Source organism: Macaca nemestrina, chromosome 13, assembly GCF_043159975.1.
Source record: "Macaca nemestrina isolate mMacNem1 chromosome 13, mMacNem.hap1, whole genome shotgun sequence".
In the NCBI taxonomy this organism is placed as follows: Eukaryota; Metazoa; Chordata; class Mammalia; order Primates; family Cercopithecidae; genus Macaca; species Macaca nemestrina.
In genome coordinates this window covers 40,190,568-40,216,910 of record NC_092137.1, presented here as the reverse complement: position 1 = coordinate 40,216,910, position 26,343 = coordinate 40,190,568, and the positions used below count along the sequence as shown (strand labels likewise).

At 39.3% G+C, this 26,343-nt stretch overlaps 1 protein-coding gene across 24 annotated transcripts in view; it reads left to right on the top strand.

Moving 5' to 3' along the window:
* LOC105464900 (solute carrier family 8 member A1) overlaps positions 1-24,990 on the top strand; it is a 391,740-nt gene extending 366,750 nt beyond the window's left edge. For 23 of the 24 annotated variants that reach the window (XM_011713024.3, XM_024787724.2, XM_071076612.1 and 20 more), the window contains one exon: positions 21,588-24,990. In XM_011713024.3, coding sequence (XP_011711326.1) covers positions 21,588-21,964 — 377 coding nt within the window. In that variant the 3' untranslated portion in view covers positions 21,965-24,990. Of the gene's footprint in view, positions 1-18,523; positions 18,616-21,587 lie in introns of all 24 variants that reach the window. The other variant, XM_071076611.1, reaches the window with a different exon arrangement.
* The last annotated feature ends 1,353 nt before the right edge of the window (positions 24,991-26,343 follow it).

The window sequence follows — 26,343 nt, the reverse complement described above, 5'->3', positions numbered from 1 at the left end:
ATTGTGGTTATCCATTGCTTCTATCTGAGGTAATTATAGGAAAATATGTTGGAGTCCACTTTTCCTAAGGTTTAAGTCACTGAATCACATTGTATCCAAGTTAGCACACACTGTTGGTCATGGGTTTAGTCCCTGAGGAGAATATGTGCAAATAATGATCATAAAGGCAAAAATTATGTCTCTCATAACAATTGTCCAAAATCAGCAGTTTGTCCAACCAAATACATCTCGTTCTCAAAAGGATTTAAAAAATGCTTTTCCTATCTGAAATCCTTGTTCCTGAATATGTTTCTTATTCCCCAATACCTCTTATCCAATACCCTCAAGCTGGCTTTTTCTAAATGTCAGTCTTCCAAAAGGCCTCTGTGTCTTTCTTAAGAAACTCTTGAAAATGGTGGCAGCCTTATGATTAAAATTGATTTTTCCCTATAACATGAATTATGGATTACAGCAAACTTTAATGTTTGGAGGAGTCACTTGTTCTGCCACTTAAAACTTACTTACAACCCAGGTGGAGACATCAAGAGGTAAGAAAATCTGTTTGGGGAAAATACAGCAGAATCATTCATTGTTGAAACAGTTTCCTTACACTGCCATAAATGCTTTCCATCGGGACACAGATTTCTTTGCTCTGTTATTGAGAGAATTCCATAATTTGCTAAATATTAACTGTGCAGCAAGCTCCCCAAACAATATATTCAGAGGTAATCTCAGATAATCATATCTATATAAACATTTTTTCCAAAAACTGAAAATTGAACAGGCTGTTGGATGAACATCGTATTTCTGACTTTTTCAACCCTGCTGATTCACAGCGATGTTTTATTGTATATCGTGTCTCCTAAGAAAAATGATGCTATTGTTTCTAGATGACAAAGCCCAGTTGCTGCAGGCAGAAGAATAAAGAAAAATAATTCCCTTCACTTACAGCCTACTATTTAGTCAGCAGTGGTCCTGGGGCCCAGCGTTTTCTCTAGGCTGATGTTTTGGCACTTTTCCTGAAACAGAAGGGCCCCTTCTTAGTGTCTGATATTCTGCTGCTTCTTTCTAGGTTAGACTTTTGGATTCTTAGATTCTAATTGCCAGACGGACATTGAAAACTTTCCTGTTGGTCCTCCTGCCTCAAGGCAGGATTTAATATCTACGTATCTCATCAAAAGTGTTTTTGCCATACCATTCAAAATGTATGGGGGAAAGCTTATCAGTTTTCATGTGAGATAAAGCTTCTTCCTTGTACCAGCTAGTAGCAAATGCTCATAATCTACTAGCAGAGAAGGATTCATAAAGGTCTTCACTTACCCTCACTGTTAGGTATTTCGGCAAGAGCTTGAAGACCCGTGCCTGTGAATAGAGAAAGGGCCTCCTCTTCCCGAATCACTATTTTTCACTTATCTGTCTGGAGGAAGAGGCTTCCCAAATAGCCTCTTCCCACCTTTAAATGTTGGAGTAAGCCCAAGACTGGTCTCCATCCTTCTTCTCATCTTGGTCTATGCTCACTTCCTTGACATCGGTCTCTATGGTATAAATGACATCTGTATGCCAATGAATGCCAAATGTATATCCCCAGCCTCAATTTTCCCCTAAGTGCTAGATTCATATACTAGCTGCCTGCCCTGTACTGATGCTAGACATATAATTTGTAGCTCAGAATTACTATATCTAAAACAGAATTGTTGATTTCTACTGCCCAGTGGCCTTATCCTTTAACCAATCCTACTCTTTCTGTATCTTGCCTTTCTCAGGAGAACAAGTCATCATCCATCCAGATATCCTTGATTCCTTTTTCCTCCTCACCATGGTCAAAGGTCCTGCAGATCTTTCCTTTGATTTTATTTATTTTATTTTTTTGAGATGGAACCTTGCTCTGTCACCCAGGCTGGAGTGCAGTGGCACGATCTTGGCTCACTGCAACCTCTGCCTCTCAGGTTCAAGCAATTCTCCTGCCTCGCCTCCCGAGTAGCAGGGACTACAGGTGCGTGCCACCATGCCTAGCTAATTTTTGTATTTTTAGTAGAGACAGGGTTTCATCATATTGGTCAGGCTGGTCTCAAACTCTTGAGCTTAGGTGATCTCCCCCACCCCCGCCTCAGCCTTCCAAAGTGCTGGAATTATAGGAGTGAGCCACTGCACCTGGCTGACTTTCCTTTAAAGTGTGTCTTGATTGAGCCCATCTAGCTGTGTCTCTACCACCACCATCCTAGTCTACACAGGCATCCTCTCTCAGCCAGATCTCTGCAGTAGCCTTCTCTCCGTCTCCCTGCTTCTGCTAGAGATCATTTTAAGCAGTAAATCAGGCCACACTACAGCTTACAATCTTCCAATGGCTTCTTATTTAACTTAGGATAAACTCTGAAAGGCATCACTCTGTCTTACCAAGACCAACGTGATTTGGCCCCTGCCTATCTTTCCACTCTGTTCTCCTCCTTGCCTGCTGTTCTTTGGGCCCGTGGGCCTTTTTTTCTATCCACACACCAAGCTCATTCCTTTCTTTGTATTGCACTAGCTGTCTCATATCCCCTTCATTTAAACAAGACTGACTCTTTGTCTTCAATTACATCTTGTCTTAAATGTAATCTTTAAAGAGGCCTTTTATAGTCACCAACTGTGAAGTAGTCAACCCATTCTTATGTACTATTTCACTCTATTTTATATGTGTATTACTTTGTAGATTTTATTTTTGAATGTTACCATTTTCTAACTCTGTCCACTAAAATGTAAGCTTCATGAGAAGAGAAACCTTGTTCTTTTCTCTAGCACTTAGAATGGTGCCTAACACAGAATTGTGTATGTGTGTATGTCTGTGGGTTGTATACATAAATAAATGTACAAATCAGTCATTTACACATTAGTACAAGTTAGTTCAATCAGATTGCTTTCTTCCTAATATCTTCTAGAGACAATTAAGAATTGAAGTTATTGAGGGAGGTAGATAGATGTTTTTTAGTGTTGCTTATTCTTGAATAGGACATATCTGAGGTTATTGTCGTAAGAAGTGACAAAAGTAAACTTAAGAGAACTGAGGCCCTCAGAACAAATGTTTTTCCTCTTTCATAATTTTGGCTATGGTGGGAACTGTGATGAGGAGCAAGGTATTTTTTTGGTCTTTTCTCTCCTATGATCCCTTCTTCCAAGACCCAGACCTCAGGCGAGTACTTTTTAAACTTTAGGTAGGCCAGGCGCGGTAGCTCACACCTGTAATCCCAGCACTTTGGGAGGCTGAGGTGGGCAGATGACTTGAGGTCAGGAGTTCAAGACCAGCCGGGCCAACATGGTGAAATCTTGTCCCTACTAAAAGTACAAAAATTAGCTGGGCGTGGTGGTGGGCACCTGTAATCCCAGCTACTCAGAAGGCTGAGACGGAAGAATGGCTTGAACCCGGGAGGCGGAGGTTGCAGTGAGCTGAGATCGCACCACTGCACTCCAGCCTGAGTGACAGAGCAAGAATCCATTTCAAAAAAACAAAAACCGTTAGGTATACTCTGGAGTGCTGAATTTTGCAGTAGCCTAACACAAGTGTATAACTGTTATATATCACATTATTTCTATGGAAAAACAGGTCCAAAATAAAGGGAAGAAATTTAAGGAGTATTTGGAGCCCAGTCTTTTTTTGGACTAGGGGCCACCTAGTCATTGGACAGTCTTTTAGCTTACAGTTTACTTGGATAAGCCATGGATATATTGGGCCAGGACATTCCAGCTTATATCCCAGATTCAAAATACGGACTTTCATCTCTTGTTCCTATTGGATTCAAATAAATAGAATAAGCATCCTCCTTTAACTGCAGGGAGAACTCTTAGATACCGATGAGTGGTGGTGGGGGGGTGTTGTCCCCATTAAGTCTTGCCTTCATCTTTCTCCACTCGTCTTGGTGGGGGTTGTATCTGATGCTTGCTGACTTCTACCACTAGTTCCCGGTACCAGCTGGTTGCTACCTGGCCAGAAAAGCTTAAAAATTGGGTACGCTAGGCTGTCCTTTAGTCCCTGGCATTGTATGATTTTCTGTGTCCTTCCTATGTTTTGAATATTCTTTTATCCCTTGGATTCTGTCAAATAGGAGTTATTTCCCTCTAAGGATTTTAAGGCATGAAGGAGAAGAAGATAGTTTTGGTTTCTACCATCCCCCCAATCTTGTATGTAGAACCTTTTTAATAAAATAAAACCTTATGTTGGGGGAAAATTGTGTCATTTTTAAATTACAACACTTTTAGACTTCTGAATTCCATAGGAAGAACTTGATAGATAAAACTGGTTATCCTGGTTGTTCACCATGTTCTCTTAGTGTGGTGTTAATGACTGTGCACCAAGAGGGTAGAGAGAAGAGAGCTTTAGAGCTGAATTCAGGAACCTAGACTTCTAACCCTTACTTACTGTGTGGTTTTAACCAATTTCTTGACTCTCTGAGCTTCAGTTTTCTTGCCTGTAAAATCAGCCTAATGATACATGGCAATTCAAACAAAGTTTTCAAGAAGATTAAGTAATAGCATGGATCTCAGAGAATGTATCAACTAAAAATTGGTATAAAATACAGGAAACTATTATTATTTACACGGAGATCAACTCTAAAAAAAAGTCAAAATGAATAGAAAACACCAGAAAATGAGAATAAATGGGAAGTTTTGAGCAGGGAGGGAACATTTTTAAAATTCACCACAAAGCTCCACTATATGCTGGGCATAGGCACTGTATATACTTTATTATCTTACTTAGGTTATGTCATTAAGTGATATGAAATGATTTTTCCTCCTTTCAACCTTTTGTTTTGCTTTGATGCTTAGATCCTTCCCCTGAAAATGATCTTTTTTCTGTTTATTCAGCACTGTGCTATAAAACATTTTATTATTTTTAGTAAATGAGAAAAACAGCTATTGATAGCTTATATTTTTCAGTTTTTAATTTTCTGGCTTCTAACTCTCACAACTAAGATATTCTGTAGAACACTTAAACAGCAAGTACTTTACAACTTAATTTACTGTGTCCTGTTGCTTTACTTCTCAGTGGACCCTAAAGTAACTTGTATGGTTGTGCAGGTTGTATGCTGCATACTCCAAGAGGCCCCATAATCTGAGTGACCCTCCTGGAGATGTATGGGGTACCACATGCCTGGATGTAACTGTAGTGGCCCTGTCTAAAATCACGTAATAGCTTATAGGATAGTAACTACTAGTATCCTCATGTTACATGAAGAAACAAAGACTCATAGAGAATAAATGACTTGTCCATATTTAGTCAAAGTTCATATGAATGGTAAACTGTGGAATCCATGTTATCTCTTGTTTTTATAATCTGGTACTTAGCTACTCTATCGTGCCATCTTGGACTTATTTTTAAAGTAGTACGTACACTCTTTTCCATATGCCTTACAAATGTTTTAAGAAATTTTTTAATTTCTCTCTTTACCTCAATTTTATTATTTTTTTTACTTTCAAGGCATGCAACAGTAAGATTACATTTAAACTCTTTAAGGTTAGGAACTGTTATTATTCTATTTGGCATGAAAAACACCTAATGGAGTCCATGCTTTGAAAAAATTCAGAAATGAATGAAGATCCAGTTCTATGCCCATAAACTATTAGCATTTCCTATATGTAAAAATGTAATCACTAAGACCACTGAAAGATGTTCAGTTCTGACCCAGCTGGCAAAATAAAAAAAATAGAATACCAAGATAATCCCCCTCAGCATAGCCATGTGCCGCTAATGAATCTGAACACAAAGAGAGATTTGGTCTTCCCAAGCTAGATCAAACACAGCTATGATACGCGGCCACCCAGGTACTGGTCAGTGGGGCCCAGGAAGGGCATGTTGAGGACAACCTCCTAGCAGTCATGTTCTGCCAAGGCTTACTGGCAGCTTTGGAAATTATGTTCCAGTATTCTAGATCTCTGAGCAGAAGTAGGAGTGGGAACCATGGAGTTTGTTAAGTCTCACCAGTAAACACACTCAGTCTACTCTTCACTTAACAGCAGAGATGTGGTCAGGAGGGAACACGAAAATGCCCACTCATCACAAACATGTTCCCCTTGGGAAATTGTGTCCAGTCATTCTGAATTCTGAGCTCCCTTGAAGGACAGCAGAGAATCAGATTAATTCCGTCATTTCTTCTCATCCCATCCTACTTCAAACAGATTTGTTGTTCTCGGTGCAAAGCTCACAGATAGATTGACAGTTGACAGTCTCCATCTCAGAGAAGTTATGCAAAATCTTAGCACAATGACTACGCCCTAAGGGGTTATAAAATAACATGAGCTTTAGAGGCAGGTAGACCTGTGTTGAAACCCAACCCTCCCTCCTCTACTTACTAGATGTATGACACCCCCAGAGGCAAATTGCTTAACTCCTCTAAGCCAGAATAATAGGAATATGAAAATCCATCTCACAGGGTTGTAGTGAGGATTACACGAGAGTGAATTTATAAGATACCCAACACAGAGCCTCACACATAGTAGACCCTCAAAAATGTTAGATCTCCTTTACTTTCTATTTCAATGCACTGATGAATAAGTTAGGCCTCCTGGGGTATTTACCTTAGCTACATTGCAGCAATTGAAAAATGAAAAACCAAGTAAATTTTCAGCCTGTCTTCATTTTTCCCTATGTTAGGAATTCTAGTGAGGTGGACATATCCAAAGGTGCTTCTGTTTCCTGCAATTTCACTGACCATGAGCTTTCTCCTGTCAACACTGACATTTCAAGTCAGACAGACAGTGTCGAGAGGTGCCATTGTGACAGGGTGCATACATATTTAATTGGATGGCTACATTTCACATCAGCTTAAATGGAAATGAAAACAGGGTTACTTTACCCTGAGCCAGTATTTCCCAGTGGCTATGGTGTCAGTTTCCCCAAGAGGCTCCTAAAGGGCAAGTATATTTTGTTTTCACATACTCTAATAAGCAACGAATTTCTTTACTACTAAAAATGTTCAGTATGGCTGAATGGACCCTCAGATCTGTAGTCAGGCCAAGAGGCAAGGCCAACCAGGGACACTGCCAGAGGGGCAGCACAGGACAGCCCTAATCACTCAAATGACTTTCCACGGGACCTTATCTTAACCTCACTCCAGCAAGCAGCAGTCTGGAGTTTAAATGCTTTGTACATTCCAGCACACTTTCCCACGAATAGATTATGTCATTAGAGTTAAAGGAAGACTGCAAAGGCAAATATTTTTGAGGCGAGAATGAAACAAAAGAAGGCTAAAAACCAGAATTTACAAGATTTTCTCTAGAAATGGCACCATAACTGCCTCTTATCGTATACTAAAAAAACAGTGGGGAATAGGCTGCATGCGGCCGACCCAAAGCATCTGTAAAAACCTGGGAAAGATCCATTTCAAAGCTCTTTGCATCTTTTATTCTTTCTCCTCAAAGGAAGAGATTTTTTATTAAATACTTTTAAGGGTTTTTTGTTGGTAGTTATACTCCTTGATTTATTTCTCTCAAAGGGCAGTACTGCATGGGCAGCTGGCATTGAGTACAAAGCTGGAGGGGAACCAGGATGATAACAATGATGTCATCTACCAGGAGGTGGTCCAGGGAGCAGGGATGCTCAGCATGTGTCCTGCCCGATCTGAAGTCCTGCAGAGTCTTTGGATTAGTGCCCCAACCCCATACCAGCCAACTTTATTCAGTCCCATAAAAGTCACAGGATAAGAGAAGAGAGCTAAAAATATTTTATCCTAGTCTATCTAGGCCTTCTTAACATACTCTAGGTTGGCCAGAGGAAGGGCACTTGGTAGAAACACAAACATACAGATGTGCGTTGGTGTGTTTTGTGTTTGGAGGGTTGGTGTTATGCACGTGTTATGTGAATGAATGTAAATTTCCCCTTCTTTTCAAGGCTCGGGGGTACAGCAAAGGGAATGAACGTCGAGTGCAACAAAAACATTCACAAGAATGTCAGTCTTTAAGGAATGATTTATAAATAATGTTGATGACTTTTATTTCTCCCTTTTCACATTTGAAATGAAGGTGACCAGGTGTGCTGGCTCACGTCTGTAATCCCCGCACTTTGGGAGGCCAAGGCAGGAGGATCACTTAAGTCCAGGAGTTCGAGACGAGCCTGGGCAACATAGTGAGACTCTGTCTCTATAAAAAAAAAAAAAAAAAAGTTTTAAATTAGCTGGGCATAGTGGTGTGCACCTGTTGTCCCAACTACTCAGGAGACTGAGATGGGAGGATCACTTGAGCCCAGGAGGCCAAGGCTGCAATGAGCCATGATCATGCCATTACACCCAGCCTCGGTGACAGAGTAAGACACTGTCTGAAAAAAATAAATAGAACATCTCAAGGACCACTGTTTTCTGGTGGGTTTTTTTTTAAATGCTATCTCAGTCTGCATCTTTTAACAACTTTAGGGTGGTATCACTTATATACCATAAAATGTGTCCATTTGTAGTACATACAATTTCATGATTTTTAGTAAATTCACTAAGTCTTGTTGCCATTACCCTAATCCAGTTTTAGAACATTTCATCACCCCAGCAAGATGCCTCACAGCCATTTATAGGTAATCCTCATTTCCACCCTCTGCCCCAGGCAACCACTGATGTACTTTCTGACTCAATAGGTTTGTCTTTTCTCTATTTTTCACAAGGACCTATGCTAATATAAAAATGTCATGGATTCTCTACATGATAGGGTCAGAATTCACCATGGATTTTGTAAGATTTTCAAATCATTCATCACAGAATCTCTCTGTACATATTTGTAAATTACATGAGTGAGATATTTTTTGTTCATTGCTTTGTGTATATATGGATTTGTCCACCTTTTTAAAACAATTCCACTACCCTGCCCCCAACAGTAATCTTGGTTCATACATTGCAAATTGCTGGGGGGTGGGGATCGCACAATGGCCCTTAGAATTAGCACTGTGAACTCTTAGACTCTTAGGGCAGTACGTATGTTTAATGATATATAAATGCCAAATGTCCGTGATCAGTTCAGTCAGTTGATCACAACACAGTGCTAAGGAGGCAGCTCTCACAAATGCAGCTTCTTACTCTCATTCATGGCCCAGCACATCACACTGTAGGTGCTGACTGTTGGCTCCTGAATCCATTCAGATCATCACAACCATTAGGAAGAGAGCAAAGAGAGCACACAGACCACGGCCTATTGATAAGAGGCTCTGTGCATGACCTCCCTACATAAAGAATGACCCATTGTTGCTAAACGCAAAAGAAGAAAATAGGGGCTATAAGAAAGCAAAACTTCATTGCCATGTCTGGTCCCTGCATGAGAAACAAAATGAATTTAAGCCCATTGGTATTTTTAGAAAAGAGAACAAATAAAACGCTAACTCAGTTTAAAAGGCAAAGCTTACATGTGGCCATAAAAATTTTAATATCTGTTTGGGGTAGTGCATATTATAGATATGAAATCATGCTGCTTGGCATTTATGCACAGTGCCAGCTGGAATCCCATCACTGCTCCTCGGCACACAGACCTCACATCCTGCCTTTTCTCAGGAATGAAACATAAGCTCTGTATTACTTGTTGATACTCTGCTTCATTCCAGAAAAGGATTTCAATCCATCAGATGCTTTGCATTGTTCAATCCATCTTTTCTAGCACATGATCTAAAAACATTAACTCCGTTAGTGCCCATATTTGATAACCTTTTTCAGCTAAGCATCTACAAATCCTATATTTTGTGCTCAAGGAGAAAACAGCTTATTTTGGTTGTATTAGTTACAATCAAGAAATTATGTGTCGTGTTTGTTTTTTCTCCCTGGCTTGCTCCCCACCCCATCCTGCCTCTCTGGAGCCCAGGGGACTTTTTGGCATAGTCCTCCATAAATTATAAGCTATTATTAGGTTATCATTGTAAAAACTCCTGGGTCAAGATAACAAGAAGGCTTGCTGCAGCTCCAGACTAAAATGATCCCATTGGGGTCCACAGATGGGCCCACCAGAGGATTTATCATAGCCTGTGATTCCTGAGTTATAGTTGCAAAACAACAGCTAACCACAACTATGCCAAGTGAGCATGAAAATGTCCTTCTGTGAAGGATTCTGTGTATGATGAGCCTTCAGATGGTTGAAATATGGCAAATCAGAACCACAAAACTAACCCACTTGTCACATTAGAGGACTGCAGTTCTGGTTGCTCGAGGGGAACCAGCACTTGGTATGAGGCTGCACTGGAAGTGGCTGGAAGTGCTTCCTGCTCTTTAGTCTGTGCTTTGGGGAGAAATGAGGCAAACCACTTAGAAGAACCTGACAATAATTTCTACTATGTCAAGTATTCTTATCCTGAGAGTAAAGATTAAGTTCTTTCATCTATAGCTTCTATAACTGAACTGAGTCTACAGTGGAATACTAGTGACAAGAAATATTCACAATGAAACACTGTATTTTGATAATGCCAATAGCTAACTAGGAAGTCCAAACTGAGTCTCTGAAAGCAATGTGGCATTCTTGATCATCAAATTTTCAAGTGGTTTTTCCTCTACACCATTCATAAAGGCATTTAAAAAGAGATAAATACCATTTTAAAAAACTAAAAGGAAACAATATGAGCCAGTGGCAAAACATAGGCTTTTAAGCCATTCTGCATGTCTTTTCATTCATTCTCAGATACTTAAAGAGCCCCCACTCTGTACTGGCCAGTGTTGGGCATGGCAGAGGTAGGGATAAACAAGACAGATGCTATCATCTTACTCCCATGGAGTAAGACTGGTACTTATAAACAGATGATAAACTTTCAGGTAGCACAGAAGGTGAACATTGTTAAGAAGAAAATAAAGCGAGATCATGGAGCCATAGAATAGAGAGTGTTTATGTGGGGGAGGGGGTATTTTAATTGGGGGCTTTGACTTTTTACACCACTAATCTCTAACAAATCACACTTCAGACCTCTAATCTGTGTTCCCCCAACCCCTACCCCAAGATTTACTCAGGCAGGTCTAGTCTCAGAAACTGTGAAAAGTTATTTTCTTTCCACTTCAAATAATGGCTTTGAATTATTTTTCCTTCTTACTCCGGCACCTGGTACTCTCATATGAGCCCCCCTGCCGACTCTGTTCTCAACAGATGGTACCCCACTGCCCTGGATTCTTCTCCCACAGACCCTCCATTCTAAATATTCTGGATTAGTTATGACTTTGGAATATTCAACAAATGATCACAGTAAGATCCCAATGGTTAATGATGGTTTCAGGAAGGCAGACCCCTTGCATTTCACACACACACACACACACAAAAATGCTTTAATAGTAACTGGATTTGTATAGCTTCATCATTTTAAAAGTATGTTTTTATAATTTATCTCTTTGATACCCACAGCAGCCCTGAGAGTTAGGCAGCACAGATGTATTATCATGTTCAGAGTATGGGGTTGTTATCTGGCAAGTTAATGAAGGAGCCTGGAAATGGACTGGCAGCATGAGGACCTGAACACCAGAAATTACAAGATGTGGGTTCTAATCCCACCTCGTGCCCTCACATTCTTCTGACCCCTAAGGAGCTTCCATTTCCTCCTCTGACAAAATGAAACTAAGGGTAACTGTTCCCACCCATCTTCCTCCTCAGAATTGTCAGGCATGGCAGATAGTATAACATTCATGGACATGCTCTGGAAATTATAAGAATCTATAAAAATAAGAGATCCACAAGAAGTATCCACAAGAAGCTGTCCTACATCCCTGGGAGACAGACAAAGGAGAAGATTTTGAGAAATCAGGCTCATGGCATATTCTTAGCAGCTTAGGTAGAGCTCTATGCCTTATTTTCCAGGTGTTTTGTTTTGTTTTTTGTTTTGCATTACAAATTACCTGTCTAGTAAGAGCCCAAGCACAAATGATGAAAGACGGGCATTGCAGCCCCTTCCCAAACATCTCAAGGATATGAATCTCTTAACAAGCTTGTAAAAGGTATTTGTCAGGTTAAGTGAATATGCAAAGCAATTTTGTCGGTGGAAGTCACTAAAACATACTGTTAGTAATAAAATATAAGGTATTTGTAGCACAAAATATAAAATTGAGAGGATTTTGGTGCTGCTCTGCAGTTCTTCAATGCTTAACAGGAATAGATGGGAAAAATGAAGACAAACACATCTCTCCTTCACAGCTGGTGCTGGGCAAACGTTCATAGCGGGTGAAGTTGCGTTTTAGGATTCTTGTTCCATACTGTGAACTGTCCTAGGCACCCTCCTGACACTGGATCCCAGGTCAGATCCTGATGTTAAAGTTATCTCCTCCTCTTCTATTCCACTCCTTCCTCCTCCCTGCTACACCCTTTGAGATGCACCTGCTCTGTGTGTAGTATGTAGGATGCTTTTCATCCAAGGATTTGTCTAATGTAATTATGACTGTTGAATTAACCAAAAGGACCAGGAAGAAGCTGAAATTCAACCATTCATCCTTCCCAGATAGGCTCTGTATTTATATATCTATTTTAGACCTGTATTTATTAGCTTTTAATAGCACAAGCAATAAACAATACATGCCCTTTGTAAATAAAAGAGAAAATGTTAATAAACAAGAAAAAGAAATCCTGCCATCTCACCACCATCTACATTCAGCCATTTGCACCTTTAAAATTGTGAAATCCTGGGATATTTAAATAAACTGCACAAAAAATGTGTATACAGATATACAGCAAATATTTACCCACACTATGCACTGATAGTAGGCATAGTTATATAACCTGCTTTCTCACTTAGCGTGTGTCATGAATGTTTTTGTTAGTGTACTTTAATAGTTGCACAATATCATGTTATATCAAGTTGCAAATTATTTTTTCTAAAATGACAGACAATTGTTTCTAATTTTTCTCTAACATAGAACCTCTGCTGCAATTCCCTGATATAAATTTGTGTGCTTGTAAAATTGCTTCTAGAGCCTCAGAGGTAGAGAATTGCTGGGCCAAATAGTTTGCAGACTTTTCAGGCTTTTGATAGGTATATATGCTTTTTTGTATCCTATGACTAATCTATAGGAATGGGTTAATGGAGGAAATTTTACACCAAATCACAGCAAAGTGGAAGGCAAAATGAGTGAATTATTGGAAATTTTCAGAACCCATTCAAGACTCACCTGTCCTCAAGTGTCACATGCTGCCTCCTGTGCTGGATTGAGGTTGCATGCAGTGGCCTACTTTTAATAGTGTTAATATTTTTGTGAGCTGATAATACACAAAGCAACCCCTTCAAAAAATGTCTCTGTGGAATGAGTAACTGGGTAGATATCCACTGGGGAAAGGCACATGTCTTCAGCATATTGTCTAGATCCATACACTTAAAATCACACCAGTATAATCCAGCTGACAACGAAGTTTCCTTGTAACCCATTAAGGCTACCTGCCTGTGAGAATGAAGGTTTCTATTTTCTTTAGATTTCTCTTCAACTTAGAGTACAGTTTCTCTCTCTGATCCTTCTCAACTAGCTCTAGCAAGACAGGAAAACCTATGTCTTTACTATCTCTAAATAGGAGAGAAGAGAATTTGAGGAGATTTGGATAGGAGATGGATGATCCAGAAATAGAACAAAGCATAGAAGACAGAACTAGGCTTCAAATGCAAGGAGGATTAGCCGAAAAAGGGAGATGATTAGGAAGGGAGGAGTCAGAGGCACTGATCAGTGCAGGGCAGCCCTAGATTGTGTTTAAGGCAGGAAGTTAGTTTCAGTTATATCTATTTAATAACAAACCATCTGGCTTGGGAAAATGACAATTAAGTCAGCTATTTGTTTTTAGCTTCAGATTTGCCCTTTTTTCCTTTTCAAAATTAGCCAAATGTTGCTTTACTAAATCTTTTTTTTTTTTTTTTGCCCTCACAGACTTTGCATTATTAAAATAAGGGTTATTATGAAAGTAATAGAATCATGGTTCAAAACTGAAAATATCAAAAACTTGATGCTATTTTAAAAGCAGGTTCATTCCAGCCCATTTTAAAGTACTATAAAGACAGCCTAAATGTAATGCCAGGAGAAGCCAAGAATTTAAGGAATCAAAAAAAAATTATTCATCATTTGGAAGCCAAATGAGGATTCTTTTTACATGAACCAGTGAAGTGAGTGTCTGTATCTGAGTGTCAGAGTGTAATTTTCTTTATCAGAGAATTATCTCCATTAATGGTATTAAAGAATAAGGAGTCTTTCATGAAAATAGCTCCTCCTTAATCTGTTTCTGATCCATGTTTGCTAAAGGAGTCAGCCTGATGTTTCTCTATGGAATAATTGTATTTATTTTCTTTCACACGATCAGCTGCTTTACCATTGTGTATTCACAGTTGGAGTTGAACATGATGAAGCTTCTTGATATTTTCCTTGGACTCTGTCCGTTGTCAAATGTATCAGTTATCTAGACCTTGTCAACACCCCTTGGATCCTCTCTTGGACACCTGTGAACATCACACTGAAAAATAATCCTATTCTAGGTGTGTGTAGTAGAGTGTTATCATTTTCTTTGAGAACATGACTCGAATTACAGTTTGGAAAGCAGATCAAACAGTGCTGCACTGCTAGTTTGTATCCTTTCACTTCTCTGTTTTGTGATCCCTGAAAAAATAAACCTCCATTTTTTCTCTCCTTTAATTAGAATAAATTTCTTTCTTTGAACTTAAAATATAGCAGGATATCAGATACAAAGTAGGAAAACTAAGCCCACAAAGTACAAACATTCATGTTAACATGTAAAAAATGAAAAATAGCTAATTTGTTCAATAACAAAAATGGTTACTTTAAAAACAAATCTATGCGTCACTCATTCCATGCATCATTACCTCAGTTAATCCAAGGGAGGCATCATTGTCCTCCTTACTGGGACAAAGAAACCAGGGCTGGGAGTAGTCCGTTAGTGGAGCTCAATCTGGTTGGGAAAGCTTTGATAAATACCAACGCTCCAGCCACATCTCGGGCCGATTCAGCAGAAACTCAAGGTGGAGCTAACAAGTTCGTGTTTTCAAAAGTTATCCTGCTGACTCTCATTTGTAGCTGGGGACAAAAGTGACTAGAAGCAGGTGCCCTGATCCTGCCAATAGAGGTCCTCTTGAACTTTTTACTTATCTCTGTTTCTTTCTCTTCTAAAAGTAGGTCATGTCACTGTCTCCATTTCTTCTTTACCCTCTTCAAGGACAACTTTTATGGGCAGAAATTTTCAGTGTGTTTCCTTTTTTCAACTCCTCATCTACCTGGTTATTAATCAATCATACATCAGCAATTCCCTTACCTCTTGAACTTCACTTGGAAGCCAAATGATGATTCTTTTCACATGAACCAGTGCAGTGTGTGTGTGAGTGAGTGAGTGAGAGAGAGAGAGAGAGAGTGAGTGAGAGAGAGTGAGTGAGTGAGAGAGAGAGAGAGAGAGAGTGAGTGAGAGAGAGAAAGAGAGAGGTTTTCTATTTACTTGGGTAAATACATATCACAACCAAAGACAAATGCTTGTTTAAGGTCTTCAGTGACAGCAGAAGAACAAGTACCTAAGTAAACAATATTTCTCTTTTGATTCTAAAAGAGCAAGACAGATGAGGGTATAGAAGAGAAGAAAGAAAAAAGAGAGGAATATATACACTGTTTAAGCAAAGACATCTACCTCACAGCCATTAGTAAGATTTGGGCTTTAAACCAAAAGAGCTCTAATGTCTTTTAATGACTTTGGTTGTATGAAATTTTCAAAGTAAAATAATTAAGAATTTTAAGCACTATCACACTTCTAAATGCAAAGGATTGTCAAGTTAATAATTTTTCAAGGGTGTTATAACTCCTTAAAAGTATAGAATCATTGGCAATAGTCAGAATTCCCTACCATGTATGGATTCTCTGGGGATCTGGCTTTGTTGTATAATAAATATAGCTAATAATACTGAACGTCCATTAAGTGCCAGATCCTATTCTGTTCATGTTAACTCATTTCCTTCAAAACCCTATGAAGTAGGTAAGTTTCCAACCTGGCAAACAGAGCAGCAGAATTCAATCAATTTAGGTAGATTCTCCCTCGTTTGGCCTTTTAGGGTAGCTGGAACAGGGTTTAAAAAAAAAAATAGGAGAATAACCATATTGTGAGTGGAAGGAGTTACAATTAAGCAGCCCCAGCATCTCCAAGACGCCTACCCACATTTTATCAGCAAAATAACCAAGGTCATCCATGTTTCTAAGAGAAACCAGCTTCTCCTTACTTGTGTTTAACTGCTTCCCTGAAACTCAAATATCTATTACTTACAGGAAAACCCCCAAAACTGGGCACTTGGAGTGCTAGCTCCCCTTCCCGTGTCTTACAGCTATGGTTCTCAAGCCTTGGTATAAATAAGAACAACCTAAGCCACTTGTTAAAAGGTGTATTTCTGTATCCCATCCTCAGAGAGTCTGATTAAGTGGATCTAGCAGGGATGTCCGAGAGAGAATACAGTCATGGCTTCTTAGTTTCTGTTGCTGGTTAGGCCAGTAAAACCCCTTCGTCACCCCTCTTTTCTGCTTATCACTAGAGACAGAAACTAAAAACCATGGCTTCAGGCTGCTAAAAACCTAAAACAGAACAAAACAGAACAACAACAACAACAAAATAAGGCAGGCTGGACAAGCTTGGGGGTGAAACCCCAAATCTACATTTTTTAGGCAAAGCTCTCCAGGCACTTCTGACTTTATTAACCTTAGACACAGCCTTTGAAACATGGTCATCTCTCTGCCACCTTGGCTTCACTCATATCAATGAATGGCCAGTCAGAGTGATGTGAAGGTGATAATTTTGCCAACATTTCTTATCTAATTTTAAAAGGTAAATGACTGTGCTGTGCAGTTTAATTCCATAAATATTGTCACAGTTTAATCAAAGGTAGTATCTTCAGGTCTTGAGATCTTCCTAGGATTTTGAAATACTTCATTTAAGTCATTTATTCACAATAAGATAGTTGTAATCATCAGTTAATTATTGTTAAGAGTGGTTATGTACAAAGTCTTATCACAAAAACACCAAATCATACATTGCATATAAATTTAGTATTTTAATCTATTCTGTGCACCACCCAAACAGTAAAATTAGAAAGAGTCTTAGAGATACTCTAATTAAATGAGGAAACTGGAATCTAAAAAAGTGAAGTGACTTGCCAAGAACATACAGATAGTTGGAAGAGCCTAGAGTCTCTTTGATGAGGCTTCTTCCACTACTACACCATGAAGATCTGTACGCTCTGGCTGCCTCTTTGTCAGTCAATGAATACATCAAGGTGTGGTTGCTGGGAGAAGCAAGCAGACCTTCATAACCAGGATGGACTCCAATTAAAACCACTGCCAGTGTCAGTTCCTGGGCATGAAGCACTGGAGAGCTGAACAGCTGGTCTCCAAAGAACTCTAAGAGCCAAGAATAAGATGAACCATCTTGGGTGAAACCCTTGCTCCAGATAACACATTATCCGTAAGTCCATCCTGCAAGAATGTGAGAATGACCTTTTTTATAGAAGAGATGTTTAATGCTTATCCTATAAGTAGCAATAAAGTTTGAGAAATTTAGGTAAAGAATAATTGTTGTAGGAAAGGGGGAGTATTGTCCTATTTTTACATATTGACTAGATGACTGGGACAAGGTTATAGACCATGAACTTGAGGCAGGCCTGCAAAGAACAATTACGTCCTGACTTTGTGATGTGTAGTTTAATTCCAGCCATGCTCTCTCCTTGACAGTCTTCCTTCTTGATTTATAGTCATATGTATCAAGGAGACAGGACTAAAAGTCTAAAACTGTATGACTGATCTAAAATTAATTAGAATTCAAGGTGGGAGTTAATAACAAAAACTATTAAAAACCTAGCCAGGGACATATATGAAGGAAAAAATACATACGTTGTTATCAACATATTTTGTGTCAATTGCATTGGAAATCTGATCCATATATGTTTTAATCTAATGTGCCAACCTCTGAATATTATTATATCCCCTTCAAGCCCAAGGCAGTAGTTATTTCTTGGATTTTATTTTAGGAAATGGCATTTGCCTGGTTTAACCATAGGCAGGTTACAGTCTTAGTGTTCAGGGTAAGGCTTGGCAGCACCTAACATATGGTATGTGATGGATTGCCCTATGTGTTGAGCAGCAAAGCGGCAATAAAAGGTAATTTGGGGAGAATCCATCGCACTTCATTTGGAAAACAGAGCTCTCTCTGTTGGAGCTAAGGTTAGTGGTTTGGATTTGCATGTGTTCCTGCAGTATTTTTTTTACATTGCTTTTGAATTGAAAATAAAAACAGACAAAAGGTCTGATGTCTAACCCAAGTAAATAAAACCTATGGGACACAAAGTAGCCAAAAACATGTTTTACTTATGTGACAAGCTAGTCACTTTGGCTATTAACTTTTAGGAAATTCAAAGAAATACATTTGAAAAAAGAGACATTTGAAAATAGGAACCTATTATTATTACAAGAATCTTCATGCAACATTCACATTAATAGGCTACTGATAAATGGCTTGAGGGAGAGGAAATCCCTGCATACCCAGGTATGCCCTCCATGTCAGCCTAAAGGACTGGTTCGAGTGCTTTGAGTCCCCAGACCCAGGAGTCTTTGATTTTAAACTTCCTTTCCTTCTGGTGCAGCAGCAAAGGTGCCATCCAGAAAGCCCAGAGTTTCTGAGTACATATGGGGTACCCAGGAAGTCCAATGTGCAATGTACCAGCTGCCAGGGGAGGTAAGCAGGTGTATGCTATGGAACAGCACTAGGTCACCCGTCCCTGTAGCATACAGAGGGAATTACCACCCCTGCAACTGCCCCAACTAACATGGCCATCTGTTCACCACCAACCAGTGCTACCAGTCATTTCAGCTTAGAATAACATTTCAGGTGTTTCTCAGCTGTAGCTGAGCTGGAAGCTGCTTTCTCCTGCCTCAGACTCTTGTTCTTTTACTTTCCTTGTTCCACTGCCTGACCTTTTTTTTTTTTTTTTTTTAAAAAAAAAAAAAAGCAACTTCCTTTCTTTTTGAGACTGCTGCTGCCCTGTTTCTATTTACTTTTAATAATGAAGTACAAGAAACCATTAAGATTTGTCTCGCTTTGCTTTTACTCACCAGTCTCTGTGATAGTTGATTGGGCTGCATGAATGTGTGATCATGAATGCACAAAGCAGCACAAATCCAGTCTGGATTCATAAACTGCCCATACCTTCTTCAATCTTTGTTCTCCTGATACAGGAAAGAGCATTTGGAAAGAACCTGCTTCACAGTTTCTGAGTGAAAGGAACAGGGCCACCTGAAACGAACTAAGAGGAAAGACAAACTTCGGGCTTCCTGGAAGGGGCAATGTGGTGTGGACTGAGAATGGGCTCTGAAATCAAACTTTGGTTTAACGATTCACATTTTGCTAAGACCCTATCCAAGAGGCATAATATCACAATGTCACAGTTTCACATGTCATGAAAAGGAAGTCATGACATCTAGCCTATAATGCTTGTGAGAGGATTGAATGAGAATATATACGTCGCCTGTGTAGCATAGTGCCTAGCATGGAATAAGCAGTGTTTGCCTACTTCTTTAATTATGAAATACTACTCAGATCTCCTTTCCATCACAGGCAGAGGGCAGAATCGATGAGACAGGCCTTCAGAGCTGACCAACTCCCTTTCAGAAAGAATGTGATACTGCAGATGCAATAGCCTTTGAGTAGCCTAAAACACCTTCTTAGCCATTATAAAGCAGGAGGATCCATGGGCTGCCCTAAATTTACATGCTGAACATATCTTCCCCACTGGAAGCTTACTGAGGAAGGATGGTGGCAATAGCATAACAACAGAGGGGAGAGACTAGTCCAGGTATCATACGTACAACTACATACACGCTCAGAGCATGCCCAGTACCTCAGGAGGACCAGAGCAGATAACACAACACCTTGTAGTCATTTAATGCTTGCTGTTACTGGCTTTGAAAATAAGTTCAATTTGACAGTTATTAATATCTGCTATAAACCTACTGTTCAAGGTAGCTGAAAGGACTTTGTCTGATTTATTTATTTATTTATTTATTTATTTTTTGAGATGGAGTCTCACTCTGTTGCCCAGGCTGGAGTGCAGTAGCATGATCTTAGCTCACTGCAACCTCCACCTCCCGGGTTCAAGCAATTCTCATGCTTCAGCCTCCCAAGTAGCTAGGATTACAGGTGTGTACCACCATGCCTGGTTATTTTATTATTATTATTATTTTTTTTTTGGTATTTTTAGTATAGAGACAGGGTTTCACCATGTTGGCCAGGCTGGTCTCAAACTCCTAATCTCAAGTGATCTGCCCATCTCGGCCTCCCAAAGTACTCAGATGATAGGCATGAGCTGCTGTGCCCAGCCAGCACTTTTATGTCAGGAAGTAGGCATAATATAGACAAGAAATTTAGTATCTTGCAAGTTCTGTTCACATGTTTAATATAGGAAGCTATTTCAGATCCTACCTCAACTTTTAAACTGATCTAGTCTGCTCAGTTTATATTGTGTTTCCAAAACAACAAAAACAGCCTCTCCTACTTTGTGTCAAAAAGCATCAAAAGCATTTTATTTTTATGTAATATTTCAGCTTACCAACAGCACTCTGAAGTGAGCAGCACTATCCCCATTTAACAGGTTAGGAAATTGAGGCCCAGAGAAGTTAAGTAATCTTTCGGAGTCACAGAGTCAGCTGTGAAGGCAGGATTTGAAGTCCCCTGGCTCAAATGTGCTCTAAACCCCCGTGTTCTACCCATCAAGAAGTTCAAGTCACTGTTGTTCAACCGTCTGTAGTGGACCAAGATTTTCCTATCATCACAAAAAGATACACTCAGGATTATTAGTAAATAAATGAAAATGGTCATTGGTGCCCACAGCACAGTGAAAGGTAGAAGAGCACCATGAGAAAGCATTAGCCTTGAAGACATGAAGCAGGAGCTGTAGCCCTAACATGGTTTTTTCCTAGTTGTGATATTGCATCCACTACTTCTCATCCCTAAGCCTTGTTCCCTCACCTCATAAAATTACCATCACAATCAATGCAGTAATATAGCTGAATCTGCTTTCTTATTCTTAAGGCTCTAAGTAAACGTCAGCTACACTGTTATAGTTCAGTTCTTTTCAGTTCCACTATTGGCTTGCTCTTGAATCTTGAAAAATCTCTCCTGACATCTTAACTTTCTCATCTATAAACTAGAGCTGCTGATACAGCATCTTTTAGTAATACCCTCCAGCAGCTGTTTCTAAACTTTAGTGACCTAGAATCTTTTAAGATACTGTTAAAATAGATTCCTGGGCCACTGTCATTATGCCCAGCACAGCTGAATGGCACCTTGCAATACTCAGGTTTGGAAAGGACCCCACTTGATTCTGATGTAGGTGAGCTGTGACTACTTTCTGAAAAAATGCTGCCCTGCAAGCTCAATATTACAAAGAACTGCAGTATCTGTAGATACAGAACTTGACCAAGATCACTTTCTCAGTCCATAACATAGCCAGCACTGAACCCTTAACTCCCAATATCTAGATCCTGTTCTTTCCACCCCATGAGTCTGACTCAAAGGAACATCAAAGCCATCTCTTGGTCACTGGGTTTATATCAAGGGTTGGATCCTAGAGTACACAGCTGAAGCTTGCAGCACTCAAAAGACATCTCTAAAAGAATGAGTGTCATTGACTTTCTCTTCTTCCTCTGCAGACACGTTTGCCAGCAAAGTGGCAGCCACCCAGGACCAGTATGCAGACGCCTCCATAGGTAACGTCACGGGCAGCAACGCGGTGAACGTCTTCCTGGGAATCGGTGTGGCCTGGTCCATCGCTGCCATCTACCATGCAGCCAATGGGGAACAGTTCAAAGTGTCCCCTGGCACACTAGCTTTCTCTGTCACTCTCTTCACCATTTTTGCTTTCATCAATGTGGGGGTGCTGCTGTATCGGCGGAGGCCAGAAATCGGAGGTGAGCTGGGTGGGCCCCGGACTGCCAAGCTCCTCACATCCTGCCTCTTTGTGCTCCTATGGCTCTTGTACATTTTCTTCTCCTCCCTGGAGGCCTACTGCCACATAAAAGGCTTCTAAAGGAACTATCAGATATAGTAAATTTATATATATATACATATATATACATAAAAATTATGTATAACGGACAGAGGAAACTGACATTTGTCATGTTCACTTACCTGCTGATGGAATCCAGCTTCAAGAGCATACTCTGTACTAGGGTCGAAGTCAAAAACCATCACCTCCCATTCCCAGGGGCATCATCATGTTGAACAAGGCATGGAGGCAGGGCCATCTTTGCAGCTCGGTCTAGAAGGGCTGCACTCTCACCAGGTTCATAAATCCTTCAGGCTTTGATTTGTTTTCTTGTTTTTGATTTTGTTTTCAGTGGGGCTGGGGAGGTAGTTAATGTTTGGCTTTATTTTTGTTATTTTGTTTTGTTTTGTTTTGTTGGGAGAGTCAGGGTTGTTGCTTTTCTTCGTGGGAAGTGAAACCATCCACATGTAAATGGGTTTTGGTAAAAATTTAAATCATTAATATTCTCCCTCACCTCCCCCAATCACTTTAAAACTTATTTTGGATTAAGAAAAAAATCTGGGCATGGAAGAAGAAAGAAGCATGTCTTCATTGTATTACCAAAGTTCATGCTTATCTCCAGAATGTGAACAGAGGTGAAGCTGCCTCCAAGAATAAGCATGAGAGTGGAATGGAGCCAGGAAATCTGATGGTTCTAGATATAGTCTGGTATTTAAAGATGTGATACCCGGCACTCTCGTTTAACAGGTACAAGGAAAACGTGCCTAGATTCCCAGAAACATTCGAAATCCTTTCTTTCTTATCTCATTAGCTCTGGACTGTGATTAGCAAGGTCCTTCTTCCAGCATCCAGCCCAGCTAAGCCCCCAGGTGCCCCATCCCAACCCTGTTCCTTCTGTCCACCTGCCATCCCCTATGCAAACAGTGAGAATAACCCCATTCAAAAAACACATCATCATTTTCCATTTGCATTAATATGTGTCCCAGTCCCATGTTGCTGTTGCTTGGGATTGTCTGTCAGTTTTATTTTCAAAGGCATCCATGGCTTGCACAATCTTGTTCCAGCCATGACTGAACATTTGCTCCTTGTTCATGTGCCTGTTCGGAAATGTTGTTGTGATAACCTGTTACACAGTGCATGGTGAAAAACAAATAAAACAAAGAGTATCTGTATATAGTAGAGTATAGTACATACTGTTCTCCCATTCGGCAATGTTGATTGGACATTGAAGACATAAGTGAGTTTTCTTTTCACCTGAGTTGTTACTTTTGTGTTGTTATTGAGTTTGATTAATTACTAGGGATAAAAGGAGAAAACGGCTTATTGTTCATGGTTCTGCACATTCATTTCTAAGAAGCAATAACTGTCATGTGGGGAGAAGTTAAAGTTATTGAGAGGATAGCAGGCAAACTACAAAGACCTTAATGGAAAATTAGCCATGTGGAACATTTTAGAGGCCTCTAAAAATCACCCATTAATTCAGGAAGGCCAAGGAGAAAGGCCTTATAGAGGTGTGGGTATGTTGGATGTGCCTAGGCTTTCAGAGCCACCCTTTCCACCACACCCCTCCCTGCAAAGTATTTATTTCCCATCTGCACTGTCTGGCACAGATGGTAGATAGTGCTGGTTTGTTCTTTCTTTTTTTTTTTTTATGTAAAAGGCTATTTTGAGTAAAAGGCTATTTTGAGCCCTGTTTCTTTCAATGTCCAGTCTAGTCCCCTTTGATTTTATCAGTAGTTCCTGAGTAAGAAAAAGCAGCCAGGGTGACCAATGGGCCTTTAAAAGTGTGTCTCCTCTACTTATGCTGAAAGAGAAGGCAATTAAATAAGATTAGTACCTCCCAGGAGGATTGGACTGGGATGTTTTTAACCCTTTAAAAAGAATAGCTGTTTCTATGTTGAAATACCAAAGAACATGGATAAACCCAACATTCCAAAGTAGTGAGTCCACTAATGAGAAAAAAAAAAATAGAATGACTTTGGTCACCTCTTGGAGGCTTCTGTGTCTATAAGGAATCCCAGGCTGGATTCAACCCTAGCCCTCTGTATTGATTCAAAAATACTTAATAAATTAAATCTGTTGAGACTTATTTTTTCTTCTTTCACTCAGTAACCATGATCCATCATTTAATAAACATTTGGTGACTGAATGAGGAATTAAATGCTGGTTACCCACTTAATGTGCCAAGTAGTGTGATACTTTCTGGGGACTAAGCCATGAACAAAACAGTCTAGATCCCTGCCCTCAGAAGGGTTACAGTTAATGCGATTACTATTTTCGTGAGTAAAAGTGAAGGAAGCCATATGGAAAGATTTTTATCTTGCAAGAACAAACAATTATGAAACTCTTTTAACATAAACACACTGAAACTGTATCAAAGCAATTGTCCAAATTGTATTTATACCCAAGATTTTCTTTAACTACGAGAGCCTAAAGCATATGTTTGGAAAAGCACCCTCTTTATCCTTGACCAACTTGCAGATAAATACATCTCTCCATTTTAAACGAAGAAGGGCAATCATGTTGGTGATCCAGATCACTGAGAAGGCCCAATGTATCCCATCTTTTATCTTTGTTGGCAATAGAGCTTTTCTATGGCCCACACTTTACAATTCTTTATTTGTCATTCTAATCCATCCTTCCCATCCTTTTTTCTTTCTTTGAGAACTGCTAAATGGAAAGCTAGCCTGGAAGCACCAAGTAAATATATTCAAGGAATATAAGTTGTTTAAACATTAGAAAAATTTTTGCACTCATTTTTTAGCTGTATTAGGAATGTCGATAATCCTGTAGCAAATTTTCACAGAGAACTTTTAAGAAATTCTTGCATTGGTCAATTTCAATTTGAAAGCTTTTTGGTTTGTTTGCTTTTAAAATTTTCATGTTCTAGGAAACTATGATTCTGGTTGTTCAGGATTGTTATTATTATAGTTGTGTAAAATTATTTGTTTATTTTGTGTGTATTGTGCACAGCTTTAGGGGGGGAAGTGCACAAATTGTGCTGTTCCTTATAAATGGTACACATTACTGACACAGACAAATAAAGTTTCTAATTGTTTCTGATTTAATCACTAGTGATACAGCATATTCTGTATGGAATGTTTTCTCTTTTCTCATTGTCATCTACTTCATTTTTTGTTTTCATGTTTTGAAGAAATAAAAACCAAAATGGTATTATTGTGCAATTGGTATCATCATCCAAAGAAAAAAAGCAAACACCAAGTATTCAAACTCTTGCAAACGTCAACCCTCCAGTCATGCAATGTTCTCTTTTTAATGTCCCGAGAGAACACAGTGTCAGAATATTTGTCTGTCCTACAGTGCTGAGATAAATGTTGGACATTCCTCCATTTCACTGATTTTTTTACATTATTTAGTACCACTCTATCTACATCCTTTCTTGCATCCAAGATCATGAGCCCATAAACAGCTACATGTCAGACAATGTGTTAGCATGCCGAGTATTACATCAAATCAGTCGATCCCAAAAAATTCCAATCCCAAAATTGATGGTAGTAGTTTCTTCCCCAAGGGAATGCTTAAGTAAATTGTTCTTTTAGTTTCATATGTTATATTCCTCTTGGTTTGCAGAACTTCTGCCTTGCGTTAATAATTCCTGTCTAAATATATGTTATTGACTTCATGTATCATATAGTCAAAAGAGTATAGGAGGATGTGACATCAGAAAAGGAATAAGCATTTGTGGGGGAAAAATGTGACCTCTAAGATTTGTGTACTTATTTGAAGTCGACATTAGTATTAGTGGACTTAGTTCTTACTATAATAGAATCTGTCCACATGTACAAGTAAATGCTACTTTATTCATCTGATCATCTTTAAAATTTTCTTTAGTATTCCTCATTATATTCTTATGTGGTCATATATGGTATACTTTCATGTATGAATGAAGGCACTATTTAAATATTTTATTGCATCAAACTATCAGTATGTCTCTTGAGTACCAGCCTTTGGTTTAAAACAAAATGAGCAGCCAACATCTATTTCTTTAAACAGCAAAAAGAATAACTCAATGACCAGAGTTCCTTGACCATCTAAGAACCTTTCAGAAAGATTCTGTGACTATAATTATCAATTTCTTATAAGCAAATTTTAATGGGTTCAAATTTTCCGATTCCATCCTTAAACCAGTGAGGGTTTTATAAAATTTTGCTTTTTGTATTTCATAGCCTAATGGCACTCATTTTTTGTTGCTTTTCAACATAAAATTGTTACAAAATATTGTTTCAGAAATCCCGCAGCAAAGATTCTGATGCATGCCTTCCCCCTGTGGCCTCACTATTAATGAAAGCTCACCACTCACATTGCATTTTCCTCAGGGGTCTTGATTCATTGGTGATTCCACAGCAAAAGGTCCCTGATCCTAACCTGTCAAAATATGCCAGTGAGACTGGCATACATCT